The sequence below is a fragment of the Lacerta agilis genome, chromosome 6 (genome assembly GCF_009819535.1).
Source record: "Lacerta agilis isolate rLacAgi1 chromosome 6, rLacAgi1.pri, whole genome shotgun sequence".
Taxonomy (NCBI): Eukaryota; Metazoa; Chordata; class Lepidosauria; order Squamata; family Lacertidae; genus Lacerta; species Lacerta agilis.
In genome coordinates this window covers 48,767,168-48,794,765 of record NC_046317.1, presented here as the reverse complement: position 1 = coordinate 48,794,765, position 27,598 = coordinate 48,767,168, and the positions used below count along the sequence as shown (strand labels likewise).

Sequence of the window (27,598 nt, the reverse complement as noted above, 5' to 3'; positions counted from 1 at the left end):
TTAGCGTAAGTTCAAAAGGCTCTTTCAGTGGTATGAAGATTGAGCTGATGAGGAAATGGATATCGATATAGGTATGAGCAAGTGGCTCTGATCTAGGAAGTTAAAAAACAAACAAACCCAGAAGCAACGAGCCTGGCCAGAATTTGAGTGTCATCTGATAACTGTATCTTCAGGACCTGGCTTTTTGCCTTTTCTGTGCTTAATTAACAACACACTTTGGGGCAACAACAAAACATTGTTTTTGACTATTTCTAAATAAGTAATTAAAGCAGAGGCAATTCCCAAATGATGACTTGCAAGGATTAGAACACACAAGGACTCAGAAAAAGCATCCTATTCAATATAAAACTGTTCAGGTAGATTTAACACTGTTTTGAGCTGAGTCCAGGTAACTTTCATAGATGCACATCATACATATTCCCTCTCCCTCCACTGGCAAACCTTGTACAAATAAGTTAATATTAAGAACAGTGTTGGTTGCAAATACCACACATGCTTGGTCATCATGATACCATAATTAGTACTTTAACATCCCTACGTTACCCCAGAAGCAAAGACCAGTATTAAAGAAAGACAGTACTTAGAAAAGAACCCATAGTAAGTAGAGGTTAAGCAAAACATCTTGTCTTTAGTCTAGGATTGCACGACAAATTAAGTACAAACCTGGCATCCAGAGAATCTGCTTTTCTTTTTCAAAAGTGACATTTCTAGCCTTAAAACCACGACGGCTTGTGCCCTTTTTTTTGCCATGACGTGTAAGTTGAAAACGTTCTGGGCTGAGACCAAACAAGAGTCACTCTCAATTCCTTGTGACATGCTTGTACAATGAGAAACCCCTTCCACGAAGTGATGGGTTTCATACAAAGATAGAGCCACACATGAAAAAGGCCCCTTTTAAGAATCGCCGTGATGTAGATACAGAACCAAGAACATGGCAAACGCCGTGAATAGCAGTTGTGAAGGGAGAACAATAGGGAAAGGGCATGTACGCCAAACTACACTTGGGGAAGCTTGCTTGCCCCCCGTTGCTTGTTTGCTACATCACACTACTTTATGCAAGAATAAGGAAGACAACAGAGGCTCCAGATCTAGCACTTGTGAGGGCAGGCAGATTCTACTTCTGTAGGGGAAAGAAAATTCATGTCATCAGGCTTGGCTCTTTTCTGAAAAGCTATAAAAAGTTATCAAGTTCTTGCTTTCATAACCTACAGCCAGCTCCCAAGATCTTTCCACCACAGACAGACATGAATAAATAGGCAGACAAGCAAACACTAGTTAAGAGGGGTGAGGGATCTTGCTGTGCTCTGTATTCTGCACAGGACAGGAAACCCAGCTGTCTGTTGCAGTAGTCTATTGCATCAGTTCATCATGGGAACAAAGGAAAAGACTGAGCTATATAGTCTCACATAGGTTGCAGACTAGCCCCTAAAGTGTTGTCTTTAATATAGCAGGATCTGCTGGTCGAAGGACACGCCAAAGTTTGACACAAAGCCTCGTCTTTCCAACCTGGAATGGGGAGACGGGTCGGTCTAGGCAGGCAGCCTGCCGACATTGACAAATTGCAGGAAGTCAAGGTGATTCAGTAGTCTCTACACCTGAGTAATGATTTCTCCATTTTCTGGCACGTAGACCTGCACAGGGGCTCCCTCAGGAGACCGTTTCAGGATATGGACACGGGGAACCTGGAAGGTTAAAAAAAGGAGCCTCTTAATGGAACTGTCGCACCAGCACATCTCCCCAGTAGTAGCAACCCCACTACCACCAAATACAATTTCCTTCATCAAACACAAAAACATTTGTTACAGCTGATGGCCACTTCCTATCTTGATTACCTCAGGAAAATGTGACCCATTATGTTTCTCCATGCCTATAAAATCAATTCCTCTCCCATCATTAAGCACAGTGTAAAAATAAAGTTTACAGGGCAATCTTTCCTACTCTTTCCATTCAGTGCCATTAAATTAAGGGTTTTTAAAATGCTGTGATGTTTTCCAGCCATGATTACCATTCATGCTTTCACCTTTGGGGGTTGGACTAGAGGACCCCTGGGGTCCCTTTCAACTCATGATTTAGATTGCTTGGAAGAGAAAATGCCACCACATATAGAGTCATGGAAAGGTGGTGCTCTGGCACTTTTCAACAGGGCTGCGGAACCTGTGGCCCTTCCAAAGAGGCTGGGACTCCCAGCAGCCCCAGCTGGCATAGCCAATGATCAGAGATGATGGGCGTTGTAGTCCAGCAACAAATGGAAGACCACAAGCTCTCCATCCCTGCTGTAAAACAAGTTAGGTGTCTAGAGCATCCTAAAGAATTCACGGAAAAAGCTGAGCTTGCCATAGCTTCGTGCATTAAGAAGGACTAAAAGAGGCTTTGGCTGAGGAAGAGGCTCTTAAAAGTAGCAATATTGGCATAAGATGGTCTAACTGACTACAAAGCAGCTTCTTATATTTATATTGCCATGCATGGGTGCAAAACCAAAACAGCTTTTAACTATTAATCAACGTGAAGCTTCCACGGTTTCTACCCATTATTCACAGGCATGTCCAGAGGAACACCCACTTGCAAACTTGGTGTGTGAGCTCACTCTCAGAGGGGTGGCTATTTTAGTCTGTTGCAGCAAACTGGCATCTTAAAGACTTAATAAAGTAATGAGCTTTTGTGGACTGGAGTCTATTTCACACCGATGCTTATCCAAGGAGATTGTCCCCATGGCTCCTCCTTGTTAGGTGAATAAAGCTCCCCTAGCTCTACCTCCGGAATGGGGACCATAGATTTAAATGAACTGGCCAAAGGAGGTTTGGAAACAGCGTAATCCTTTATCTGCAACTGGCCTCTAGGACTCACAAATAAAACTACCTGAAAATGCATATGTGCCCCAACAAATGGGCATAGAATTGCCAGGGATTTATCTGATTGCTCCATTGTTGGGTGGTTTCCTTGTGCTGAAGATGGATTAGACAAACATGTAACGTGCAATGTATGGTCGCTGTCTTCTCTTGCAAATGCTCCCTAGCATAGCACAGAGTTGTCTGATTAAAATTTCACAGCTCTGCTTCCAGGTGAGGGGAGGCGCGCATTGAAGAGGATGGGAGGAATCCAAGGGCAAGCTCTTGCTCGCATGGTTGTGGGCTTCTGCCCTGTGCCGCAGGCGAGGGAGATGCCCAAGGAGGCGAGAACTGTGCTTCATTGTGCAACAGTTTTGCACATCTAAAGAACCTACTTCTCCAAGCGGACCCCCCCCCCCGATTCATATCATTCAGAATTCCTCTCACTGACTATATTTCTTGCAGAGTTGCCAGAAGGCAATGCTGTTGTCACCAACCATCAGAACAAAACAAAATAGGAAATTCTTTCCAGTAGCACCTTAGAGACCAACTGAGTTTGTTCTTGGTATGAGCTTTCGTGTGCATGCACACTTCTTCAGACGAAAGCTCATACCAAGAACAAACTCAGTTGGTCTCTAAGGTGCTACTGGAAAGAATTTCCTATTTTGTTTCGACTATGGCAGACCAACACGGCTACCCGCCTGTCATCAGAACAAAGGAGCAGCAACATAACCTTTTCCTATCTAACAAACTGCCCAACAAACATACAGGTAAAAAATACTGTAAAGGACCCATGGATGGTTAAGTCCAGTCAAAGGCGACTATGGGGTGCGGCGTTCATCTCGCTTTGAGAACCAAGAACTAGAAGAAGCTGAAGGACTACTGGACTTTACTGAGGTTCAAGGAAGTGGATACTACTTAATCTGTTGTATTCAGTGCTAGTCCTACTTAGAGTTGACCCACCGCCATTAAGGAGCCTGTTAGTCTTGTCCAGTTACTTCAATGGGTCTACTCCTGAGTAGGATTAACACTGGATACAACTCAATAATTTTTAAAATTACCTGGGCAGAGAACTTGGAAATTTCCCCTCTGCCACAAACATGAGGCAACTCTTATAGGCTCTGAGCCAGAAGACTCCTCTCCATGAGTAATTTGGAACACTCAAACAGCTCTCAGTGCAAACAAACATCTGAAACTGGGGTGGTGATTTTAAGCAACTGAACGGCCCTTGGGAAAAGGCTTGGGCACCCCTCCCATGATCTACCATTCTCAGTCCCCCCATCCCAATCCATCCCAAGAACTATCTTGTTACTTTAAATTGAATTTGTGGTAGTGTGTTGCATGCATTTGTGTTTAACTTCTAATTAGTCGTAGGGCTGTGCCAAATGTCTGTTCCAAAGCATAGTGCTTTCAGTGGACCTGTAAATGCACTTCTAAAAGAAAGGGAGGGGAAGCTTTTCACAACATTGCTAGAAAATAGCATAAAAGCAGCAGCCAAACCCACTAGCTCTGTATGTTTTTCCAGCGCTGCCCTCCCCCCAAGCCCATGAGCTGCAAAAGGGCCCAGCAGTGCAGTGCGCCTATATGAGGCGACAGCAGTCTGTGGAAGCTGCTTTTCCCTGAGCCCATGGATGGCTCTCCAACTCACGGAGAGCAGGCCATGTCTCTTTGTTGCCACAAGCAGATACTGCTTCTACCAACACACCTTCTGGTGGTGTGCCAAAATAGCAGCTTTTCCCCACAAATATGTAAGACAGTTAACATTTTGGAAGCCATAGGTAAAAGGTAAAGGGACCCCTGACCATTAGGTCCAGTCGTGGATGACTCTGGGGTTGCGGCGCTCATCTCGCTTTATTGGCCGAGGGAGCCGGTGTTTGTCCGCAGACAGTTTTTCCAGGTCATGTGGCCAGCATGACTAAGCTGCTTCCGGCGAAACAGAGCAGCGCACGGAAACGCCATTTACCTTCCACAGGAGCGGTACCTATTTATCTACTTTCACTTTGACGTGCTTTCGAACTGCTCGGTGGGCAGGAGCAGGGACCGAGCAACGGAAGCTCACCCGTCACGGGGATTCAAACCGCCGACCTTCTGATCGGCAAGCCCTAGTCCTCTGTGGTTTAACCCACAGCACCACCCGCATCCCATTTTGGAAGCCATAGCAGGCTGCAAAAAAACTGAAAAGAAATATAACAACCTGAGCAGTGAAGTTAATCACACCTGAGAGGAACCTGCCTTCCTCTTACAGGAGGCAGCACTATAGCATGCTTCTACAGATCTGCTGGTACTCAATGAAAGCCTTCCTCCATTTTTCCTATACACATGGGCGTTCACACAGAGCTTTCAATTCCTTGTGTGCCCAGATACTAACAGCCTGTAAAGTAGGAATGGAAACCTGTAGTCTAGCAACATCTGGAGAGCTACAAGTCCCATCATGCCGACTATTAGCCCTGCTGGCTGGGGCTGATGGGAGTTGGAGTCCCATTAACACCTGGGGGCTGCAGATTCCAGATTCCCCACACCCGTTAAGAAGCTTCTACACTAATTTGTTTATAGGAATGAGCTTATCTATGAACATGGCACATTAGCATGTTCTCCTTAATCAGGTCTAGCTGGAATATTAAGGAAACTCTTGCAGAAACAGTAAAGAAGAGGCTGGCTCCTCTCTCCCCAAGACACCTTCCTGCCCAAAGATCCTCACCTGAATTTGCTGCCCCATGGAACAGGAGGGGCGCAACTCTCGGCCGGGCCCGCTGCGCATGCGAAAGGCCCCTTGTCTGTCCAGGGAATGTGGCCGCGCATTACGCAGCCGAGTCCGTTCGTGCCACGATTTTAGCTCTTCTGTCACGGCCGACTTGGAGAGGACTCGGGGGCCCATCGGGGAGCAGTCCTTCAGAGATGGGGTGCGCACACCCTGCTGTGGGAAACAACTGACCGGTGGAACCGCACAGGCACTGCCTCTTCCTTGTAGGCAAAATGGGCAGAGCTTACAGACAGGAAGGGTGGCCGGCTGTGGCTGAGCTCCCGCCCAGCCGGGAGGTGGTTGTCATATTCTACAGCAGAGAAGTAGCCCAGAGGTGAGAGCAGCTTCTGAGGACATTGGCAGTGATATTCGGGTCCATTCCCCTTGGAGGTCTGGTTCTGGAACAGCTGCAGGGGCTCCTCAATGGGGACCGAGGAGCTTGGCTTCAGGAAGGAGATGTCGGGGCTGCTGCTGCCGGCAGAGGTGGTATAGGAGATGCTGGAGACATCCGAATTGCTGTCTTCTGAGGCGGAGTGGTAGGTGGGCTTGGCGGCTGGGTTGGCCTTGGGCACAGAGAAGCAGTACTCGGGGACAGTGACAGTGTAGTAAGTTGGACGCCGCCTTGGGCAATGCGCTTCTTCCGCGGGACTCGAAGCCTTCCCGGATGAACACACCCTGAAGACCGGAAGGAGAGAGTTAAGACCATCTATCAGGAGCTCGCAATGGCCACCTTAACACCTTTGAAGCACTTCCCCCTAAGGATTATGGGAGGTGTAGTTCATTCAGGGCACTGAGAGTCGTTAGGAGGCCCCCTTCCCCTCACACAGCTACAGTTCTTAAGAGTTCCCTACAAGGAAGGATTGATTGTTAAGTCCAGGGCTTTTTTCATCCAGATCTCAGTGCTAGCACCTCTCAGGTGGGCGCCATTGCTATTATAAGAGAACAAGGGAGGAGTTTAGAAAAAACAGCACTGGTTAAACCACTCTAGGAATTGCCAGGAGAACTCCAAGAACAGAGTGCCAGATGTGGGGAGGAGAAAGGAGAAACGCTTACACTGCCACAGCAATCTCCTTAGAGCTACTTTGCATTACTATATGCTTCCTTTGTATAGTTTATTCTGCACACAACTGGAAAAGGAGGGTCGTGAAACAATGCAGGGCACTGAAGCTCCAACCCTTAACTGCTGGAGAATCCTGTTTGTCCCTCCTCTAGCTTCTAACATTTCCCCAAACATTGCTCATTTGCCTTCAAGCCTATTTTCAACGGCTAGGAGGACTAGAAAACTCCTTTTTTCAAAAACAAAAACAAAAACTGAGATTCCCCAAACGCTGAATTTAAATTTTGTATTTGTGAAGCACAACATACACATAGCCCTCACCCCAAGGTGACTGACATGTTCAAACTTCAAAGAGTGATTAGGGAACAACAGGGCAGGGCCACCTGCTTGAGTATGTGAATTGGCCCTAAGTCCATAGGGTACCTCATGAGTTGAGGTTGTCCTCTCCTTCCCAGGAACTCTGGTGTCTGTGGGGCACTGGACCAGCCTGTTTCCTTACTTCCAGCTTCCTGGGAGGAACAAAGTGGCATGGCGATGCCTCAGCAGTCATCTGAGGGTACGGCTGGGTGATGGTTGAGATAGCAGGCCTGGACTGCTGTAACAGAACACAATAAGAACTTCAAGTAAGAAACTGCCTGCAGTCCTGTCATCTTTCTTTATGTGCAAAGGGAGTGAGAGGCTCTGGTCAGGGGTCAAATCCCCCTCCCTTTCATCTTCCCTAAGAGTGAAAAACAGGAGTAAATAGAGAATGCAAGACTCAAGTGGGTCCACAAAGCCCGCTGTTCTGGCTTAGTTATTGGAGTACTAAGTTTCTAGGTCAGTGGTTCTCAAAGGACACTTTCCCCCACATGCATTGTGAAGCCTACATTGGCTGGGATTTACATGCAATTTCATTCATGTTATTAAATTAAGCAACTTTAAGGTGGATTTGTGGAAATAAAAAACGGAAAAACTGCACAATCATATAAAGCAGCAAAACAATACACTGCTTATTGTTCTTGAAATGAAGTAATGGACAGCCACTACAGTAGCTTCCACATTACATGCATGCAAACAACCATTAACAGAGACTGATCTCAAGACCACGGCAGGCATATCCAAAGAAGAGCAAGAAAAGAGAGAGAAGAAAGGTCTTGACCTTGGCACGCTGCTGGGCTCAGTGGATTTCTTTGGCTTTTCATAGGGCTTGTCCAGACTGGTCTCTTTCCATGGGCTGTTTTGGATGGGAGAGCACTCCACGTCAGTGGCTTGGTAGTGGGCTTGCCCTTCTAGTAACGCAGAACACAGAGGCTGCGCCGAAGAACCGGCGGGGGTTGGAGGCGAGCTGAAGCTGTGAGCATTGGCGGAAGATGGGCGCTCAGCACCTGAGATTCTTCAGAAAAGGAAAAGGAAAGAACTGCAGCATTCCAACACTAAAACCTGGGTGGTAGCATTATCTACCGAGTTACATTCAAGATGCTGGAACTGGTGTACAAATCCCCATGCATCTTGGGACCAGGGTACCTAAAATATCATCTCACCCCTTACATACCCACTTGATCGCTGCACTTTGCAGGTGAGGTCCTCCTGCAAATACCATATTGTAATGGGGTCGACCCTGTACAATACAGGATTCGGGCCTTTAGTGTGCTGGAATCTGCCCCTTGGAATTCCCTCTGTTGTGTTTTCAGCACCCGCTGAAGACTTTCCAGTTCCAACAAGCCATTTAAATGGAGGACTTCGTCCCAAACTGCATCTGTACTGGAACTATTTTTAACAGTTTTCATATTTGGAATTGTTTTGTGTATGGAACTGTTTTTAACAGTTTTACACTTTTCTTGTTTTATAGTTGTGACTATTTTGCTTGTTTCAAAACTGTTTATTTTATTGCTGTAGTCTACCCTGACACCTTATAGTAAAGGGCAAGTAAAATATCTAATAATAGGATTTTTTAAAAAAGCATGAATAACCACTGGTTTAGGCTACATCGTTCAAAATATACCAAATCACTTATCACAGATTCTTATCATCTCTAGATTAAACCAAAACAGGATGTTGAATTTAGCAGATATCCATAGTCATAAAAGACCCACTTATCCTTCACCTTTGTACTTGAATCTTTGAAAATTAGATGAGATCCATTCACTTACTCTCTTCTCTGCCTTGCAAGTCCAGCTGGCTGCTGTGGCCTAATTCTTAGTCATGTGGTATGAATCAAGGCCAAACCTCGACAAGATGTCAGAGAGCAGTGATCAGATACAGTTTGTCTCTTCAAAGGCTTAACTACCACTTTACGCTAGGTGAAGGAAAGGCACAAGCACACGGTAATGACAGTGCAGAGATCACAGTTATCTAGTTTACCTTCTTCTACTGCAACAGCATCCAACAAGAAGTTCTCATCAGAGGCACTGAACCCTGGGGAAGACACAAGAATTGGCACGGACAAGGAGGAACAATAATCAGATTTTCAAGCAGTTATTAGAACCCTCTGATGCTCCCTAGAAATATGTGCTCATAAATCCCACTGAGCTTCTAGAAAGGAGAAATAAAAGCTCCCACACACACACACTTCTTAGTTCTGAGCTAATTCCCAGAGACTCAAACCACATCATTCAAAGCCCTGCATTCACACACACTTAAGCTCCTCAAAGAGATATTCCCTGATGCAGTGAATTAATAGTAATTTGGGGGGGGGGGTTAGAGTCAAATTTTGGGAATCTTCTTCCCACACAGGCAAAACACTTAACTATGAATTCTTTCACTCTTCAAATGCAGTATGGGTGCTATAAACTGGCCATAATCCAACGCAGAGTTAAGTGCCCTCAAGCTGATTGATTTTCGGAGGCCCTAAGCATGCTTAACTCTGTGTTGAAATGCAGCTGCCAGCCACTGAGTTACTTTTACTGCCTGCCCCAGGCGATTCTATGGCCGAAGGGAGGGTCAGATGGCCTCATTCAGAAGCTGAGACCTCTTGCCCAATCTGCCTAGATATCTCGTCCATCAGCAGGGCAGCTGTGGGATTCCTCAGGCAAGCGGCAGAGGAGGGAAGCAGCAATTTCTCACATGCAAACATGCATCTCCCTGCAGTATTGCGCAAAAACCACTGGACAGAGAATATAAGCAACCACCCACCCCGCACCACTGGACCTATTATCAATACAGATGCTTCCTTAATGGAATACCAGAGCAAGAACCATCAGAATGTAAGACGAGTCTGCTGGATTGGGCCAGTGGCCAACGGCCCACCTTGCCCAGCATCCTGTTCTCACGGTGACCAACCAGACACACGAGGGAAGCCTGCAAGCTAGAGCATGAGCAGCCTGCCCACCTGTGGGTCCCAGGAACTGGTATTCAGAGTCATGGTGCCTCTGACAGTAGAGGCAGAAAATAGCAACCATGGCTAGATAGCCTTGCCCTCCACAAATTTGTCCAATCCTCTAACAAAGCCATCCAAGCTGGGGGCCATTACTGTCTCCTGTTGGAGCAAATTCCATAGTTTAACGATGCACTGTGTAAAGTGCAGCGCATAGCCCTTCACCTTCCAATATTCAGCTTCATTGAGTGCCTGCAGTTTCTAGTGTTATGAGAGAGGATCTATAGGTCGGTTGGGGGGGGGGTGGAGCGAAACTTCCCCACGTCCCTATAAAAACCAAGAGATTTGGATCCAGAGCTGTCTAACTTTCTACGCCTTTCTAAGGGTTAATCTGGCACTGCAGGTCTTTGCGTCATTCGCTGCAGGTTTCTACATGCTTCCTCCTCCAGCTGGCTCTCCCTGTTCTTTACTGAGCTCACTTTGGCAACCGCTGACAGAAAGCTGCAGTTTGCGTAGATTACAGGGGCAGGAAGAAGCCATAAAAGGTCAGTTTCCTCCCTTGGACTGGGATGAATTCCAACTAAACCACGCCTGTCAGAAGCCTGTCTGACCTACTTCTGATTTCTAGGGACAGATATGTAATCCCAGACTCTGTCTTCATTTCCTGACAACTCAAGGTTTCGTTGTTGTTTTTTAACTAATAAACCCTCTTCCTTATACTTACTCATTTTAATTTATCACCATTCAATTTTGTCCTGCTGTACAGTGGCCACAAAGAATTTTTTTTACTATACTTCCCTTTGTATATTTTTATTGTCCTTATCACCACACGCAAAGGACCCATTTCTCAGACCTGCCTCTCTAGGCCCTTGCATTGATCTCAAGGCCACTGTAGGATGCTGAGTTCCAGCTCACCTTGTAAGGCTGGCGCACTGGCCCTCAGCTGTGATGAATGCTTGGCTGCCTGGCGGCACTCTGTGACAGACTGCTCCAGGTCCTTCAGCTTCTTTTCCTCCTTCAGCACAGCACTTTTGCGGCGCTTCCGAACCTGCTTGGTGAGATTCTCTTCCCGGGACAGACATCGCGCTGCTTCAGCAATTTGTAGCTGCAGAGCTAGGTCTCTCTCCAACATGCTCAGAGGATCCTGCGGAGGAGAACAGACATGGATTCCAAACTATGAAACTCTTTGGAAAGGATGAAGCGACCCAGCGTTTCAAAAGAGGGCACACGAGGACTAAAGTGGCAGAATCCAAAATCATACCAATGGGGAAGGGCTTTGCAGCTCAGTGGAAGAGCATGCAAGAGATCCTAGGTTCAATTTCAATTCCCAGCATCTTCAGCCAGGGCTGGGAAAGTCTGCTGCCTGCCAGTTTGTAATAGACCAGGGTTTCCCAAACTTGGGTCTCCAGCTGTTTTTGGACTACAACTCCCATCATCCCTAGCTAGCAGGACCAGTAGTAAGGGATAATGGGAATTGTAGTCCAAAAAACAGCTAGAGACCCAATTTTGTGAAACACGGGTGTAGACAATACTGAACTAGATGGACCAATGGTCCGATTGGGCATTAGGCAGCTTCTTGTATTTCTAGGGCACTCTTGACAGCTGGGTGCTTCCAAGACATTACTACCATCACCTCATCCTCTGCTACAACTCATAAATCATAGGCTCCTTCCTTACGTCCTTTGGTAGATCAAATCAGATATTGAGTATGACTTTCATGCATCTCCCAGTTACATTCCATGTGCATTCTAGAGTGGTTGGATGAAAAGATAGCAGGGTTCTTGCACTTTTAATAGCTACACAGAAGTGGGAACCTCAGTAAATGTAAATGACACCAGCTGCAATTCAACTATTAAAAGCACATGAGCCCAACTGTCTTCTTTTGCAACTGAGCACCCCAGTGCACTCAACTAGTATAGAAAGGCATCACAGGCTGAGCTAAATCTTCCTGTCTCACTCACAGTCAGGATGATTAAATAACAATAGACCAGTGATTTCCCACTCCTTCAATGCCTGCTTATGAGCAGAATGGAGATTCTAATCCAGTTTAGGGATTTGCGAATCCTGGTAATTATTCTGGATTTAAGAAATCCGCAGGGGTGTGTTCTTCTGTATGAGCCATAGGACTGATGTCCTGGGCCCAGTTCCCAGCTGTCTGCCCTGCCCAGGCTTCTGAAGGAGGAAAACTACCCACAGACTAAGTGGAAATGTTCTATGTTTCTGGGGCAAGAGCTTCCTAATGGCTGGGGAAAGGGAGCAAAAAGGCAGGTCAGTAGGCGACATTCGGCAAGATGAAGGCGAAATGAAAAGCTTTCCAAAGTTACGCTAAGTGTGTGTGAGAGAGAGAAGCTACAGTAAGCAAAAACACTTGTACAAAAAAACCCCACACACAATTCCACTCAGAGCCCACACCCTGTGCCACCCACTATGGGCACACAGCAAAATAAAATAAGCAGCACCACACCTAGGCTGCCTCCTACTAAGATTATTATTAAAACAAACGACAGGGGAGAGAAAGAGAGAGTGAGGCGGCATAGCTGAAGAGTCAACTGATCCCACACCTTTGATGGAAATGAGGCCTAACTCCCTCTGTGTGTTTGGAGCCTGAAGCATCTCCTTTGGGAGTTTCTAACAGGATGCTGAACCAAACAACCTCATCATTCCCAAAAGTCCTCTTTTAGCTGACAATCTGCTTCCTGACTCTTTTACTGTGCAAACTGAAATTGTGTGGCTTTTTGTTATCTCTGGCTGTAAAGACTCTCAGAAGACACCAGTTTGATTCTCAGTGAGGTGGTTTGCTGGCGACTGCCAGTATAGAGGGAAAGTTGCTTTTGAATTACAGCTTCATCTGCCAGGGGAAAAAAATGGTCTAGTGACTCTAGTATCAGCAGCAAAACATTTTTCTTCCCATCTCATTCTGGAAACTTCTGTGCTCACAGCAAGGGTTGCCATGAGAGCTGATAGTAACTCCCACCACAAGCAGATTTCCAAGCAGTGCCCTGGATAATTGGAAATGTTGTTTCTGCCCATATTCCCTAAACTCAGGAGGAGAAGCACCTCAGCAAGATTCCTTACCACTCCTCTGGAGAGAAAGGCCTTCTCATCCAATCTGAAAGCAGCACCAATTCGACGTCGGACCTTTGGGGCCACTTCTCCTGGTTTCAGAGGATACTCTGAAGGAAGCAATCCTGTCAGTTCCTATCAAGAAAACAGCAAAGGGAAGGTTCAGTTCCTAGAACTGTGTACTTTCTGTCACACCCTGGGTCTTCAGAGCAGCTTACAAAATACTTGTCTATCAATCTCTCTCTCTCAATAGGATCTCATGCAATTATTTTTTTAGCTTGGCAGTTTCTTCTATTTCCTCAGTGTCCCATGACATCTAGTTAACCTCAGGCACAGAAGACAGCCATAGATAGATGCCACACAAAATAACCAGGTCTGAGTTCATTCCAAACCAAAGCTTTTTTTTTAAGTGCAGCCAGACCCAAAATAGACAGTTACTGGGTGGAGGGAGGTGGGCAGTTCAAAAATTCAAATCATGCAAAAGTTGTATTATGTTAGGTGATGAAAAAAGTGACTGATAAAAATGTGAAAAGTAATTTAAGTAGTCCAGACTCCCACAGACCAGATCCTGTTCAACCATACCCATTTCTCTTCCCTTTGCCAAATACATGCCCCACACTCCACTGCTAGTTGGGAGTTCAAGATGCCTCTTGTGTGAAGTTTGACTATAACACTCTTCTGCATTAGTGCTGCCAGATTCCCAGTTCTGGGGATTTTCTCCTACTCTTTGTAGGCTTTCAAATGTCATGAAATGTGTCTCTAAGCAAGAAAGTATGTATGCATACACACACACACACACACACACACACACACACACGGAAGATGCACAGGTGTGTTGTAGCAGTGTGTGCTTTGTGCTCCAATTACAATGGCAAACCACTGGGCAGCTCTAAATTTCCCTTTAAAAAACATTTCCCCTAAACTTATTTACAAATCCACTTATTTCCAGTCCGCCCCCCCCCCCCGAAAACTAATGACAAGGCATGTGAAGAGGTAGCGTTAGATCAGAAATAGAGTGGGGGAAGTAATAGAAAGTTCCCGAAAAGATTTCCTAAAACATTCAAGAGAGCAAGGAACTTCATTGGGTACAGTTCTGGTGTCCTGCAAAACCAACCAACCAACCAAAAACCCATTTGTTTTGTACTCTTTTAACTGAGGGTAATAGCAATAGGCTAGAAAGGGTAGTTTATTGTTTTAATTATTTTCTCTTTGACGCATTAAAATACCACAACCAATAGTGGTTGGTTAGATAGGTTGGCTCTCATCCAGGGGGCCCAGAAAATTTTCTCTGGGAGAAACTTCCACGTTCAATTTTTAACTATTTGCGGTATCTCAGGTCAGGAGGGAAAAGTTACCTCAACAGATTCACTTGCAACATATGACTAGGCTCGCTTAATTAAGCTTGTTAATTATGGGTTGTTTTAGAAGTTAACGTCTTGAATAATGCAGGAGCAACTCTCCAAAGGGGCAAGTGTTCTTGATACAGTCTTTGCCCTTTCTTCGCCCCCAGATATCTTCATGGCCCCTCCCTCATGTCTGAGTGTCTTTGATCTCTGATGAAAGCCTCTCCAGTTTCTGTGAGCGTCCGAGTCCAAAGAACTACAGCCCTTAAAGATGGGCCCTCTTTACTTTAGCAGGAGACCTCGTGCAGCCCAAAGGGTGTGTGGCAACCCTGCAGACTTCCTGGCCCCTTACCGCTTCGCGCAAGCACAGCCTTCGCAGCTCCTGCACACAGGCCTCTAGTCGCTCCTCCAGCGCCTTCTGCTGCTTCCTCATAGCTTGCGTCAGATCCTTCATTGGAGACATGGGGCTGTCTAGTCCTGGAAGGGTTGAGACAGACACAGACTGATGACCTGTCAGGTGCTATGGGTGGGAAGGGAAGCAGCAATATTTAATGACCCATACAGAGATGCCCTTGGGCAACTTTCTGGAGCCAGCTGCAGGTCTTGCAAATGCATCTTAAAGACCGGTGTCATTAGCAGTTATCATAAAAATGGCAAGGGACATCAAAGGAGGAGGCTGTCCTGACAGCTCATCAGGTGGGGTATGGAATGTGTACAACAGTCAGGACTGATTAGCTCTTACTTCCAAGCTGCAGGCACCTCAAGGTCATCGCAGATCAGATAAGGGGGAGACTCCATGGTGATATTCCTGATCATTAAGTTTATTACAGAACTAAGCAAACAGATTTGCTGCTCTGCTCACAGACCGGAACAAAAAAAGAGTCTTTGATATTTGTAAGCCTTAAGACAGCAGTTCCAGAAGATTTTAGCTCATGCTGCTTCTTCCACAGATCAGAGGCACTCAGCCAGCTTGTTGACTCCTCACAAGCCACTTAAAGGTCAGATCTCAACCCACACTAGCTCATTCAAACAGGACAATAGGAGACCATTCCCTCATAAGTGTATGGGTGGGTGCAGGGTTGTGTGACACTTTCTGAGTGGTGAGGGTAGAAGAAATGTCTCACTAACTTGCTAAATTGGGAGCAGTTCCTATTCAGATGTGCCCTGAGATATCTAAATAAGCACTTGGGGTTGCAAAAGGAATCAGGCTAGGAAGTGGATGCTGAACTCGCTTATTATTTTGTTTGTCTAGATCCCCGCTGCAGCTCTTGCTTACGAGCTGCCACATACTGTTATAAACTATAGATCCCAAAGTAGTCCTGTTCACTGGCATGAGCCCACCCTATGAAAAAAGATTACCATTCCTTGTCTGTACACACAGATAGTTCAAAACCATTAAGAGATGCATCATATGCCATAGCCTACATGAGAGAGAATCTTGTTGTATATACAACATCGCATCTTAAGTGTGGCCTGATTATTTACTTCTACCACAAGTATGTTGTTCAGCACTTTTACGCTAATTGTTCATGGAAGCTGTTTCTAAAGTTTATATATAACTAAGTAAGTACAATGATCAGGTATTACTCATGCAGAAAGTATGCCACATACCGGGCAGCCGTAGGATTTTAGTGAAATAGTCTCCTACGGAGTCATCGGTAGGGATTACGTCCACTTTGCAACACCCCAGATGGTATTCAACTACTCAGAGTAATTCCAATGAAATCAATGAGCATGACTAAGTAAGATCCATTAATTTAAATGGGTCTACCCTGAGTAAGTTGAACACTACCCTCTGCCTGTATTTCAATGCTACTAAGGTTTCTTAAAAGATATCTTTTACGATGAGGAACCAGTTATATCGCAAGATAGAACCATAGAATTGTAGAGTTGGAAAGGGACCACAAGGATCATCCAGTCCAACCCCCTGCAATGGAGGAACCTTTTACCCAATGTGGGGCTCGAACCCACAACCCTGAGATTAAAAGTCTCATGCTCTACCAGCTGAGAAGCGCAATACTTTAAACTGGTTGGGGGAGGGGGAAACTGTGGCCTTTCGGATATTGCTGGACTACAGCTCTCATAATTCCTTAACACTGGCCATGTTGGCTGTACTTAATGGGAGTCCAACAACATTTGATGTGTCACAGGTTCACAACTCCTGCTTTTAAAGCACTAGGATTCCACCATATAACACCAGTCCCAAAAATCCAAGACCACCCTTGATAGTCCTTGCTCCTGGCTCCATGAGTCCACGCAAGATCACTCTTTTCTGGAATCCTGGGCACCCCCAGCTGAAAACACTGGGCTACATCATAGCCCGGCTAGGAGGAAGCCGGACTGAAATAAAATCAACAAGGAGCCAGCCATGACTAATGAGTCAGAGGGTTCTTTTCACAGCTGTGCTTTTATCTCCGTGCAGCTGTGGTGATACCTTGTAGTCTAATCTTCTAGGGTAAGTTTACAGGCTTGGGGCAGAAAGAAGACCCCCACCCACCCCAAACAGTGCAGTCATTCTTGCTTAAACCTGTTAACACAGGAACAAACTCAGGAGACGATGATGCTGGCACTACATGGTAATGAGCAGGAATTTCCCCATCCGTCACTCACCTGACTGTACTATGATCCCACTGTCTGTGTCACTGGTCTCATCCTTACTCTTCATGGCCGAGCTCTACGGAGGGAGGCAGTAGGATCACACCTGGAAAGTGCCGTGATGTCTCCTGCTAACACAATAGGGCAAAGACTGAGGTGTGCCACACACACACATTATTTATATAATTATGCTACATCTTCACTCCAGTTCACATACGACCCCCCTATAGAGCTTCCACAAGGTCAGAGCCTCTGTGTTGCTAAAGGACCTACCAGTTCCAAAGTTCAGGGCCGGCTCTACGCTTAGGAATAGTGGGGCAACTGCCTCAAGCAGCTGAACTTGGCCGTCATGAAAGGGCAGCAAATTATTATTATTTGACCTTTGTATTTTGACTGCCAGAAAGGGGGGAGGGAAGCACTTATGGCTGTTCCCCTCACCCCACAATCTTTGAATACTGTGCACCACGACTGGGGGAGGGGCTTTCATTGCTACGCCTTGGGGAACAAAATGCCTTGTCCCAGTGCTGCAGAAATTCCTGTAATGATTTCCTTGGTTCCGACTACTACAAAGAGGAAATTCAGGTCCTGGCAGAAGGGAGCAGGCAAGTGCCAATAACAAGGCTGAGAGGAGGCAAGATGTGGGCTCTCTATCAATTACTGCAGAAGTGATACATGAAATAGTCGCCTAGAAGCATCTGACCATGTGGAGCCTCACTTTAGGGCTCCTGTGTAAACTGGGCCTTTGGCAAACCCAAACCCAGCAATCCATGCTGGTTATCTATCAATCTATTCAGCAAAGATAAAATTTAAAAGCTGGTCTGGGCCACCACAGGCTAGTTGTGGTGCAATCCAATGCACTGTGTGCACATTGGCCCACACAGCAGGGTAACAGCAGATGTCTTGACACTGATGGGCACCCAAACAAAGGCAGGGAAAGCTCCTGTTTCTGTAACATTTATCCAATGCATACAAAGTTAGACATTCATATTATAACCCAATTCAAGTGTAGCAGCACACAGAGCATGAACTGTAACAGACACTCGATAACAATTTAGAATTGATATAGCGTTTTCCTAGTTTTCAAAGCACTTCACTTACATTTTTTGTTTTCTTGCACATCACACAGCAACCCTATGAAGTAGGTCAGTGCTATTATTCTGTATGGCAGGTGGGAGGGAGGCGAAGGGCTTGGCCTGAGAGAAAGAGACTTGCCTAAGGCTGCAGAGTGAATTCATGGCAGAGTGAGAAGCAAACTGGGGACATCCTGGTTTGTAGCTTGGCCCCTAGGCGCCACCAGCTCTTTATATCTACACCGGAAAGCAGATTTTCTGGTTTAGGGAAAGTTGCGGGGAGGCAAGTACAGGTTTATTCTTTGGCCTCAGGTCCATGCCTTACCACCACTACATAGTCCTTGAAGCAAATATTCATGCTGTGTTCTGTCACAGTTAACTGCAATTTATGAGGGCTTCCAGAAGGAAACCTGATTGGCAATTCTCAGCTCCCCATGTGCTTGACTAGTTCACCTGCTACTCTTCTCTTTCCTGCTAGGCTGGGAGGGAAAAAGTCCTGGGGAGCCTCCTCTTAATCGTGGCAGGGTGTGCTAAGCAAACAGCTCCTCAGCTCTGGCAATGAATGAAAGGAGCTTCCCCATGCCAAGAATACTCCTCCATCCTCCAACCCAAGCTCCAGTAACAGAAGACCTGTTCAAGGTCCCATTGAAGACGTTGGGACATGTCATTCAGCAGGGATAGTCTCTCACTTTCTCTACAGCTGGGGGTGGCTCCAAGCCTACCTCCTGCAGCAAACGCTTGGTATTTACACACCACTCCCCTGCCCCTACCTGGGTGAGTCAATTTGAGAGTCACACTGAGTTTCTGTCTGGAGCTTATCCTGGCACTACCAGTCTCCTGGTAAACAAAGCGCAAAAGGGGCTGGCCTGGGCGGACAAGGTTCATAGCACTGAGCAGAGATCTGCTATAGGGCAACACTGCTTTAGACCTTTGTAGATTATTCCTCACTCCAATCAGGAGATTGTGTGGATGCAAATTTGTTCCTCTGCCGGCCATGGTAAAAAGGTAAAGGGACCCCTGACCGTTAGGTCCAGTCGCGGACGACTCTGGGGTTGCGGCACTCATCTTGATCTATAGGCTGAGGGAGTGGGCGTTTGTCCGCAGACAGCTTCCAGGTCATGTGGCCAGCATGACTAAGCTGCTTCTGGTGAACCAGAGCAGCGCATGGAAACACCGTTTACCTTCCTGCCAGAATGGTACCTATTCATCTACTTGCACTTTGACGTGCTTTCGAACTGCTAGGTGGGCAGGAGCAGGGAACGAGCAATGGGAGCTCACCCCATTGTGGGGATTCGAAGCGCCGACTTTCTGATCGGCAAGCCCTAGGCTCTGTGGTTTAGACCACAGCACCACCCACGTCCGTCTGCCATGGTACTCCCATCCATAAAACTGAATTAAGCAGCACAGTTGCAATGGCAGAATGTACTCCCCTCAGAACTACAAAATGCCACAACTGTGCAGCTGATCCCAATGCAGCTACGGGAAAGTGGCCAGAAGCAAAAGAGAACAGGGCTGCTGCACTTTCAGTAATTATGTCAAGGAGGAGAGTCCATCAGAAGGTTGTTGTGGACATCCTCTACCTGCAGAAATTCCCTCTTCTACCAAAGCTGCCTAGGGAGGCATGCTGAATGTCAGGTTCTGTCAGAAACCCTGTGGATCAGGGTTCCTGTTACTGGGGTTGCTTACAACTGACAAAGGAGGCAGTAGGGGACAGAGGTTTTGTGGGTGCCAGGGAAAGTCCTAAAGGGCACAATTGTGCCCGCTGGCACCTTACCGGGGATCCCTGTTAAGAGTGAAAATGCCTGCATAAGCTTCCCATGAACACTAATAAAGTACAGTATTGTTCATTTCAGAGCTGTCTATTCACAGCACTCGCAATTCAACAAGGTTGGGTTTTCACTTTGACTTTCATAGTAAAACCTATTTTATTTCAAAGATCCACAGTAAGAGTGGTGCCAAGATGGTCACGCTTTTTAGTCTAGCTTTAAAAAGGGGGGGGGGGAGAGAAACAATGCTACATATCTGTTTTCAAAATGAAATATTGTCTAAAATATGCATGCTCACATAGCGTTTGTCAAGGCTCACATGTGCTAAATCTCCACATCTGATCAATGCGGATAAAAAATGGGCAGACATGGGAAATTGCAGGGCCAGGTCAGATGAACAGCAGACAAGGAACACATCTTTGCTGCCTCCATCCATTTTGCAGATATCACTTACTGCACTTTGCATTTAGTGATGAGATGAGTACATGAGCATGTATTAAGAGCCCTGCTGGATCAGACCATCTAGTCCAGGATCCTGTTCTCACATGGGCCAAACAGGTATCAAACCAGCAGGACTTGATCCTGCCCTGTGGAACATATGCCAACACTCCTTTGCCATGACTCTGATTAAGCTTCAAAGTGTTCCTTCGCCAAGGTGTGTAGTTTATACACCCACAATTTCACACATTCAGACAGATATCACCATGAAACAAAGCGGAAGTTAGTTAACGCGAACAAGCAGAAAGACAAGAGCCACCAAGGAGGGGGTGGCTGAAGCAGTACCATGAACTGTGCCTGTTTCCTATTTGCAACATTTCACTGATGATGAAGCCTACCTATGTTCTATGGTTATAGGCATGACTGGAGAGTGACACTCCAAAGAAACAAAAAGGACAGCCATTCCATACTCTACAATAACTAAGGGATCAAGTGGCATGAATAAAGAGAAATATCGAAGCCAAAATCCAGAGTGGGGAACTGGATCCGGCTGTTAGGTTAGACCAGGGGTCTGCCAACTTTTTCAGCAGGTCTACTGTCCCTCATACCTTGTGGGGGGGCGAACTATTGGGGGGGAATGAACGAATTCCTGTGCCCCACAAATAACCCAGAGATGCATTTTAAATAAAAGGACACATTCTACTCATGTAAAACCACACTGATTCCTGGACCGTCCGTGGGCTGGATTGAGAAGGCGATTGGGCCAGATTCGGCCCCCGGGCCTTAGTTTGCCTATCCATGGATTAGACCCTTATATCCCGATGACATCACAATGACACCAGGTGACTTGTTTTAGCCCACGTGGTTTTTAATCAAACTGCACAGGCAAAGGCACAGAGCTTTGCAAGCCCCAATGAAAGGGATGATAATCCAAACTTGAAGAGCCCTGTGGGAAGCCCCAAAGATCAGCATAAAATCCCGAAAGCAATTCTACTTGAAGAAAGAGATGCAACCTTTGCATACGGAAACTTTTGCAGTCCACTGAAAATAAAAAAACTTAACACAGCGTAATAAACTGACGTGGCTTCTACAGTGTAGGAATAACATCCAACCAAGCAATAAAGCCACAACCCCTGAATCCAAATCTGCTCTGTAGGGTGAACTGGGCAATTTTTCAGTCAACAAAGTTTTCAAGTCAAGGGGCTTCTGAAGGAAACATTCATTCAAGTCAGTTTCCATTCTCTCCTATTCATGTACAGTATCTGAATGCAAAGACTGACATGATCACCCGTTTACATGCTAAGGCTACATACTTTTATCTGGTCCTTCCTGCCTCCAGTCCCATCCTAATGACATGTCCAAGCATGTTAAAACACTACCAAAACTGAAGAGACCCATTCTGATGCAAGACATTATGTTACCAGGAATCCATGCAGCCCTTAAGTAGGTTATTCCCAGTTTGATTGCAAAAATAAGCAGAGATGCTAGGCAGCTAAGCAAGTTTAGTTCCAACAATTCACACACACTCCTCCTCAGCTGCCCAATTCACACACAATTCACACACACCGCTCAGCTGCCCAATTCCTATCCAAATATTCCAAGTCTACGCCCTCTCTTTTGTTCTGCCCGCACTGGGCTATTACCCTGCTGACTTGGCCTCTTTAAAGCTGCACAAACAGCTCTAAATGCCTGGGAAAGACTAGAAGAGGGTTGTGCAAGATATAAGGCAAGGTCCTTTAGGCAACCTATGGACTCGTTAGAATCCCAAGACTTCCCTGTTTTCATTTTAAAAAACACCACCACATTTCTAACACTCATGGTTGTAGAGAAAAGTGTGGATATGTGATGGCAAACAACATTTCCAGTGTGGTCCTCTGTGCCAAATAAGCTTATCTCGCCCGTGGATTACACTCACGCTGCCTGTTTGCTAGCCAAGAGGAAGTTTGATGCAGGCAGCCGCTGAGTAGATGCATAAACCTTTCTACCAGAGAACAACTAGTTTCCCTGGGCACAGAGCCCAGTTTTTATTTAACTCCTGAGCATGTACGTAATATCAAATATACAAAGTTGGGAAGCAGACTGTGGAATTCCAGGCTCTTTGTAAAAGAGCAAGACAGGAATAGAAAATATTGTAAAAGTTGTCTTGGTGGTCTGTTCTCGCCCAGGCTACCCTCTTCCCGAGTTCCGCTCTAACTAGCAGGGACCACTGGCAAACTCCAAGCATTTCCCAGCAAAATCTGGAAGGCACTTGTGCGCTGGGGGCGGCAGTGTGGAGGCACCCCCCCTGGGGGCGGGGCGTCACAGCACATGCGTCGTGATGCCACGGCACATGCGTCGTGACACCACGACACATCGGATGCACTGCGCATGCCCAGAATTTTCGGGCATGCGTAGTGGATCTGGCGGGTCGGGCAGCCCCACGACCCGCCGCTCGCTCGCCGGCTCGCCGCAGGAGCAGCAGTGCCAGCCGCATGCATCCAGGCCGGCGCTGCTGCTCCTGCGGCAAGCCGGCGAGCAAGTGGCGGGTCGTGGGGCTGCTCTGTCCAGATGGGGTGCCGGGCGGCGGGGAGGGGCTGGGGAGTGTCACCCCCCTCACCTGGAACCCGGGGCGCAGCGCCACCTACGCCCTGCCCTTCCTACGCCACTGCCTCTGAAAACTTTAGCACCCAAAGGTGTGTCTGCATGCTCCTGTAGAGAAACTGCACTCATGCCATAAACCTTGGCGTCTTGAGTTTATGGTGAACCAAAACAAGATGTTTTATAATTGGGTGCTCAAACCTCCGCCATGTTGCAATGGAATCACATGACTCCCCCTCCTCAAGGAAGGGAAATCTCGGGGTAGGAAGTCAACTAGACGGAGGGAATGCCAACTCATTATATTCAAATGCATCCATTAGAGCCCCACCACCACCATTATCATTAAAGAAAAGCACTTCAGAGGAATATTGGGAGGAGGCATGCCAAAACATCTTCCTGCCTGTCGTTTCACTGCTGCAAATAGCTGGGAAAGTGCCTTTTCAAAAAGGAAGAAAAAGGAGAGGAATCTAGCACCAGGACTCACTTGTACGTAACATGCAGTCAACATCTAAGTGTCTGCCCCTCTTCGCATGCATTGTGGTGTGGGAGTCACTTTCCTTTGGCTTGATGTCCCACGCTGATGCACATGGGTGTCGGCACCAGAAGAACCATTTGGGTGAGGCTAATTGCAGGTGACTTCCCCACCTAATTGGTGGCCTGCACACAACCAGCTCAGCACATGAATCAATTTCATGTGGAGTTGCAGTAACCAATATGCAGCTAATGGTTATGGGAATCAACCTCTGTACCCTTCTATGTCTGCAGAATCCCCACTGGAAGATTAGAAATGCTGGACGTGCCTACTCAGAGGAAGCACATTCATCATCACAGCCAAAATTCCAAAGGGCTGGTGGTGTCCCACCTGCAGCCCTGCAAAGAAAATTAATTATCTCCGAAGACTTTCTTGCCCAACTACTCAGCATGACAAAACTCCCTCCGGGATATGTTTGTAGCCAAGACAGCTTTGACCTACTGACACATACTCAGGGGCTTTCCAGACAACAGCAAATGAATAAAGTTTGGTTTGCTTGTTTAAAGAAAGGGGGTTATCAGTTGGACTCAGTGCTGCAATGTCCTGCCTAAGGGTTTGAGAGAAATTACGTTTGGTTCACATTTTAATTCGAAACTCCCTGTTTCACACTTCCTAAAACAATATGCAAACTGAAACGCAGTTATCTTTAGAAATTTGGGTTTCTCCAGATTTTGCGAAGCAGCTGTCCAGCCAGAGAATGTGTACAAAAATGGGTACATCAGGGAACAGTGTGCATGAAATGCATATATTAGTGAAAACTACATACAAAATGCATTATGTTAGGGATAATTGCTTCCCCCCAAAAATGTGTTTAGCAGGGGAGATTTGCACTAAAACACGGATGAACGTTTATGAGGACTTGAGGGATTTGAAGGGAAAAGCACAGAATAATGAGAAACTCTGGGAAACGGACATTGGCAGATCCATCCATCCTTAGTCCTACTCCCTACTCTCCATGCTCAAATTTCAGGGTGGCCATTGGGGATGCTGATGAGCCTCAGGCCTGAAGGCCAAATAGCTATCATTTTTAGAAGTGGCAGTGAAACTGTGATTTAGCTAAAATGCGGGCAGGTATGGTTTTACCGAAAAACCCCTACCTTTTCCCCTATACTTAGAGCACTGCTTTTGGTTTTGAACACAAGGCGTTCCAGGACTGAAGAAAAGAAGCGCACAGCCTGGAACAGGGGGAAAAAGACTGGTGGTGGTAAGATTAACAAACTGGTAGGACACTGATGTGATGAAGGGGTACATGAACTCTCTTGTGCTGGAATAATACCGCAAGGACACATTCTACTCCAGAGAAATACCGGTAAGTGCAGCAGCAGCAGCAGCAAAACACACCAAACATATATTAAAAAATAAACCAGTTTATAGAATTGTGCAAGATTGGGAAGGGAAATGTGGCAGTGTTACTGGGACATAATCTCAGAGTTGTGGTTCAGTGGCATAGCACACACTTGACATGTAAAAGGTTCCAAATTCCGTACCAGCATCTCAAGATAGGACTGGGAGAGACCCCTGGAGAGCTGCTGCCAGTCACTGTAGACAGTAATGAGCTAAACACACCAGTAGTTGGGCTCAGGAAGCCTCCCATGTCCCTACGACAAAAGCTGCTTGCCACCAGCAATGGCAAAAACACTATCCAATACATAGTAAACCTATGACCCTCCTTGTTGGACTTCAGCTCCCATCATTCCTGACCATTGGCCATACTAGCCTGGGGATGGTGGGAGTCCAATGACAACACCTGGAGGGCCACAGTTTCTCTATCCATCTCTGCAATAGGGACAAAACAGTATCATAGTCCAGATGGAGCTGAAAGCTACAAATAGATGGGCGAGCTATGACAGGTGTGTTACAATTCCACATCACTGCAATTCGTGTGCTCAGAAAACACAATATCCCTGGCCAGAACAGACCCCCCCCCTACTTCAGGAAATACATGTCAGACATTTACCACCATAATACGGACAACTGTGTGTTCATCATGCAATAAACCAATAATCCAGAAAAGTCCTCCAGGTGCCCAATCCCAGACTGTGAGTCAAGGCCCTCCTCCGGCCCCCACCATAGTCACGGAGATGTTTAAACAACCCCCTGGGCAGTTTTAAAAGTAACTCATGCTGAGTGAGCTCCTTTTCGTTTGTCTTCCACACACCAAGGCAGAAACAGGGCTGCCAACTGGCTGAATTATTATTTTTAATTAACTGTGCAGTTTTAATTGATTAATTGAACAATTAAGAGATTAAAATCTCAATACTAAGCAATAATTATCACCACCTTTCCCCCAAGGAGCCTCCCAGATACCCAACACCCTGAAAAGCTTGGCTGTCTATTTTGCCTCCACTGAAGAAAGGGTTCCACATATCCAGGTTGGGAGCTCCCACAATCCAATACCTTCCCATTATACCTCGTTAGGTATATTCTCCCTGTTTGTATCAGCTGCCAACGTGCGGCTAAAATATACTCAGCACTGAAGCGTATCTTCAAAATGCATCTGTTTGACTGGAAGAATACCACAGACTTCATAAAACCAGAAAATGATTGCACCAAAAATGGATTCTGTGGCGTTGCAGCTGCGAAACCACCAAACCCCAATTGCTAGCCCAGAGTTGGCACAATATATTTTGCTGCCTGAGGTGAAGCAGCAAGGGGCACCCATCCCACCTCAAGCCACACAGCACCCCGGGCTGGAAATGTTATGTTCACACCCGAGGCAGCAAATCCCAAAGGCAACCCCTATAGCAGGAAAAATATAATAAGGAAAAAAACAAAATTTGAGAATTTGCTGCCCTTGCATGACCTACACAACCAGCTGCCTGAGGTGGTGGCCCCACTCTGTGCAATGGCAGGGCCCTGCTTGCCTCCAACAAGAATGGCTGCTGCACTTCCTTCAGTATAGGGAAGAGGAGGTCTGGTGTCCTGGATAGCAAGTGGAGGATAGTGCCTTTAGCAGCAATACTAGTTGTCACAAGTTACTCCCTGTGCCATTTTGAAATGGTTTATATAGAATCATAGAGTTGGAAGAGACCACAAGGGCCATCCAGTCCAACCCCCTGCCAAGCAGGAAACACCATCAAAGCATTCCTGACAGATGGCTGTCAAGCCTCTGCTTAAAGACCTCCAAAGAAGGAGACTCCACCACACTCCTTGGTAGCAAATTCCACTGCCGAACAGCTCTCACTGTCAGGAAGTTCTTCCTAATGTTTAGGTGGAATCTTCTTTCTTGTAGTTTGAATCCATTGCCCCGTGTACATGCCCCCCCAAAAAAAATGTTTAGGGATCCTCCCCACAATCCCACTGAAGGCTGTGTGTTCCCCTTTTGCACTGCTCAAGGAAACACTTCCTACAAATGAAGAACAACACCACTAACCCCAGCCATACCATGGCTATCCCCAGCCCAGTTCCATAATGTGGAGTTGGCCAGCAAACATGTAGGACTAGGAGATCACCTGAAGCAGCTGGCAGCAGATGAGGCAGTGCGCTTAGAAGGGGCACTCAGTGCACTGAAGACGCTGAATGGTGGCCAAGGGGTAAGGGCCCCCTATCTGACAAATTGGTGCCCGGGGCATGTGGGGTGCTCAGCCAGCACCTTGCAGGTACAGTAATACCTTGGAAGTCGAACGGAATCCCTTCCAGAAGTCCATTCGACTTCCAAAATGTTCGAAAATGAAATCTTCCTGCAGCCAACCAGAAGTCGTGGAAGCCCCACTGGACGTTCGGGTTGCAAAAGAACGTTCGCAAACTGGAACGATTGCTTCTGGGTATGCGGCGTTCGGTAGCCAAAACGTCTGAATTCCAGGGCATTCAGGATCCAAGGTACGACTGTATTTGACACCCATTGTCGGCTGCTAGTATCATAGCTCATGCCCACGCTTGGGGGATGCCTGCTAGTCAGCTGCCATATTCCTGCAGACCTAGCAGCCCCTATATCTCTGCTGCCACATCCCTCTGGTAAAGGCATCTAGCTCGCCGGCCCTTTGGTAATCCCTCATTGGTGGCAGCCTCTTACTTCCCAACGCATCATTTCACCGGTTACTACTGGCTGGATAAAAGCATCATGAAATAACCTCAGTTTTGCAGGCCCCTACATTCCTATGTGCATACAGTCCCTGCCAAAGACCTCAAATGCTCCTTCCTCTCCATCCCACCAGGCAAGATAATCAGCACGGAAAGTGATTTTGTCTTGAGGCCCTTTCTGTCTCTGCTCTGCCTCCAGACCCACCGGGCTGCCTTCCCACCTTTTAGCCCAGGAAAGCTTCCTCTGCATTGTCCCGCAGAAACAGGGAGAAGAGAGGGG

General features: G+C 46.6%; 1 protein-coding gene across 1 annotated transcript in view; it reads right to left on the bottom strand.

Annotated features, from left to right (window-relative positions):
* Positions 1-27,598, bottom strand: part of INAVA (innate immunity activator) — a 41,725-nt gene continuing 14,127 nt past the window's right edge. Inside the window, 15 exon segments of the mRNA XM_033152506.1 lie at positions 1-1,682; positions 5,524-5,735; positions 5,738-6,191; positions 6,193-6,230; positions 6,233-6,240; positions 7,046-7,103; positions 7,106-7,186; positions 7,189-7,217; positions 7,761-7,944; positions 7,947-7,994; positions 8,963-9,016; positions 10,830-11,058; positions 12,990-13,112; positions 14,673-14,797; positions 16,931-17,043. Of these exon segments, the coding sequence (XP_033008397.1) occupies positions 1,590-1,682; positions 5,524-5,735; positions 5,738-6,191; positions 6,193-6,230; positions 6,233-6,240; positions 7,046-7,103; positions 7,106-7,186; positions 7,189-7,217; positions 7,761-7,944; positions 7,947-7,994; positions 8,963-9,016; positions 10,830-11,058; positions 12,990-13,112; positions 14,673-14,797; positions 16,931-16,985 (1,791 nt within the window). The 5' untranslated portion in view covers positions 16,986-17,043 and the 3' untranslated portion in view covers positions 1-1,589.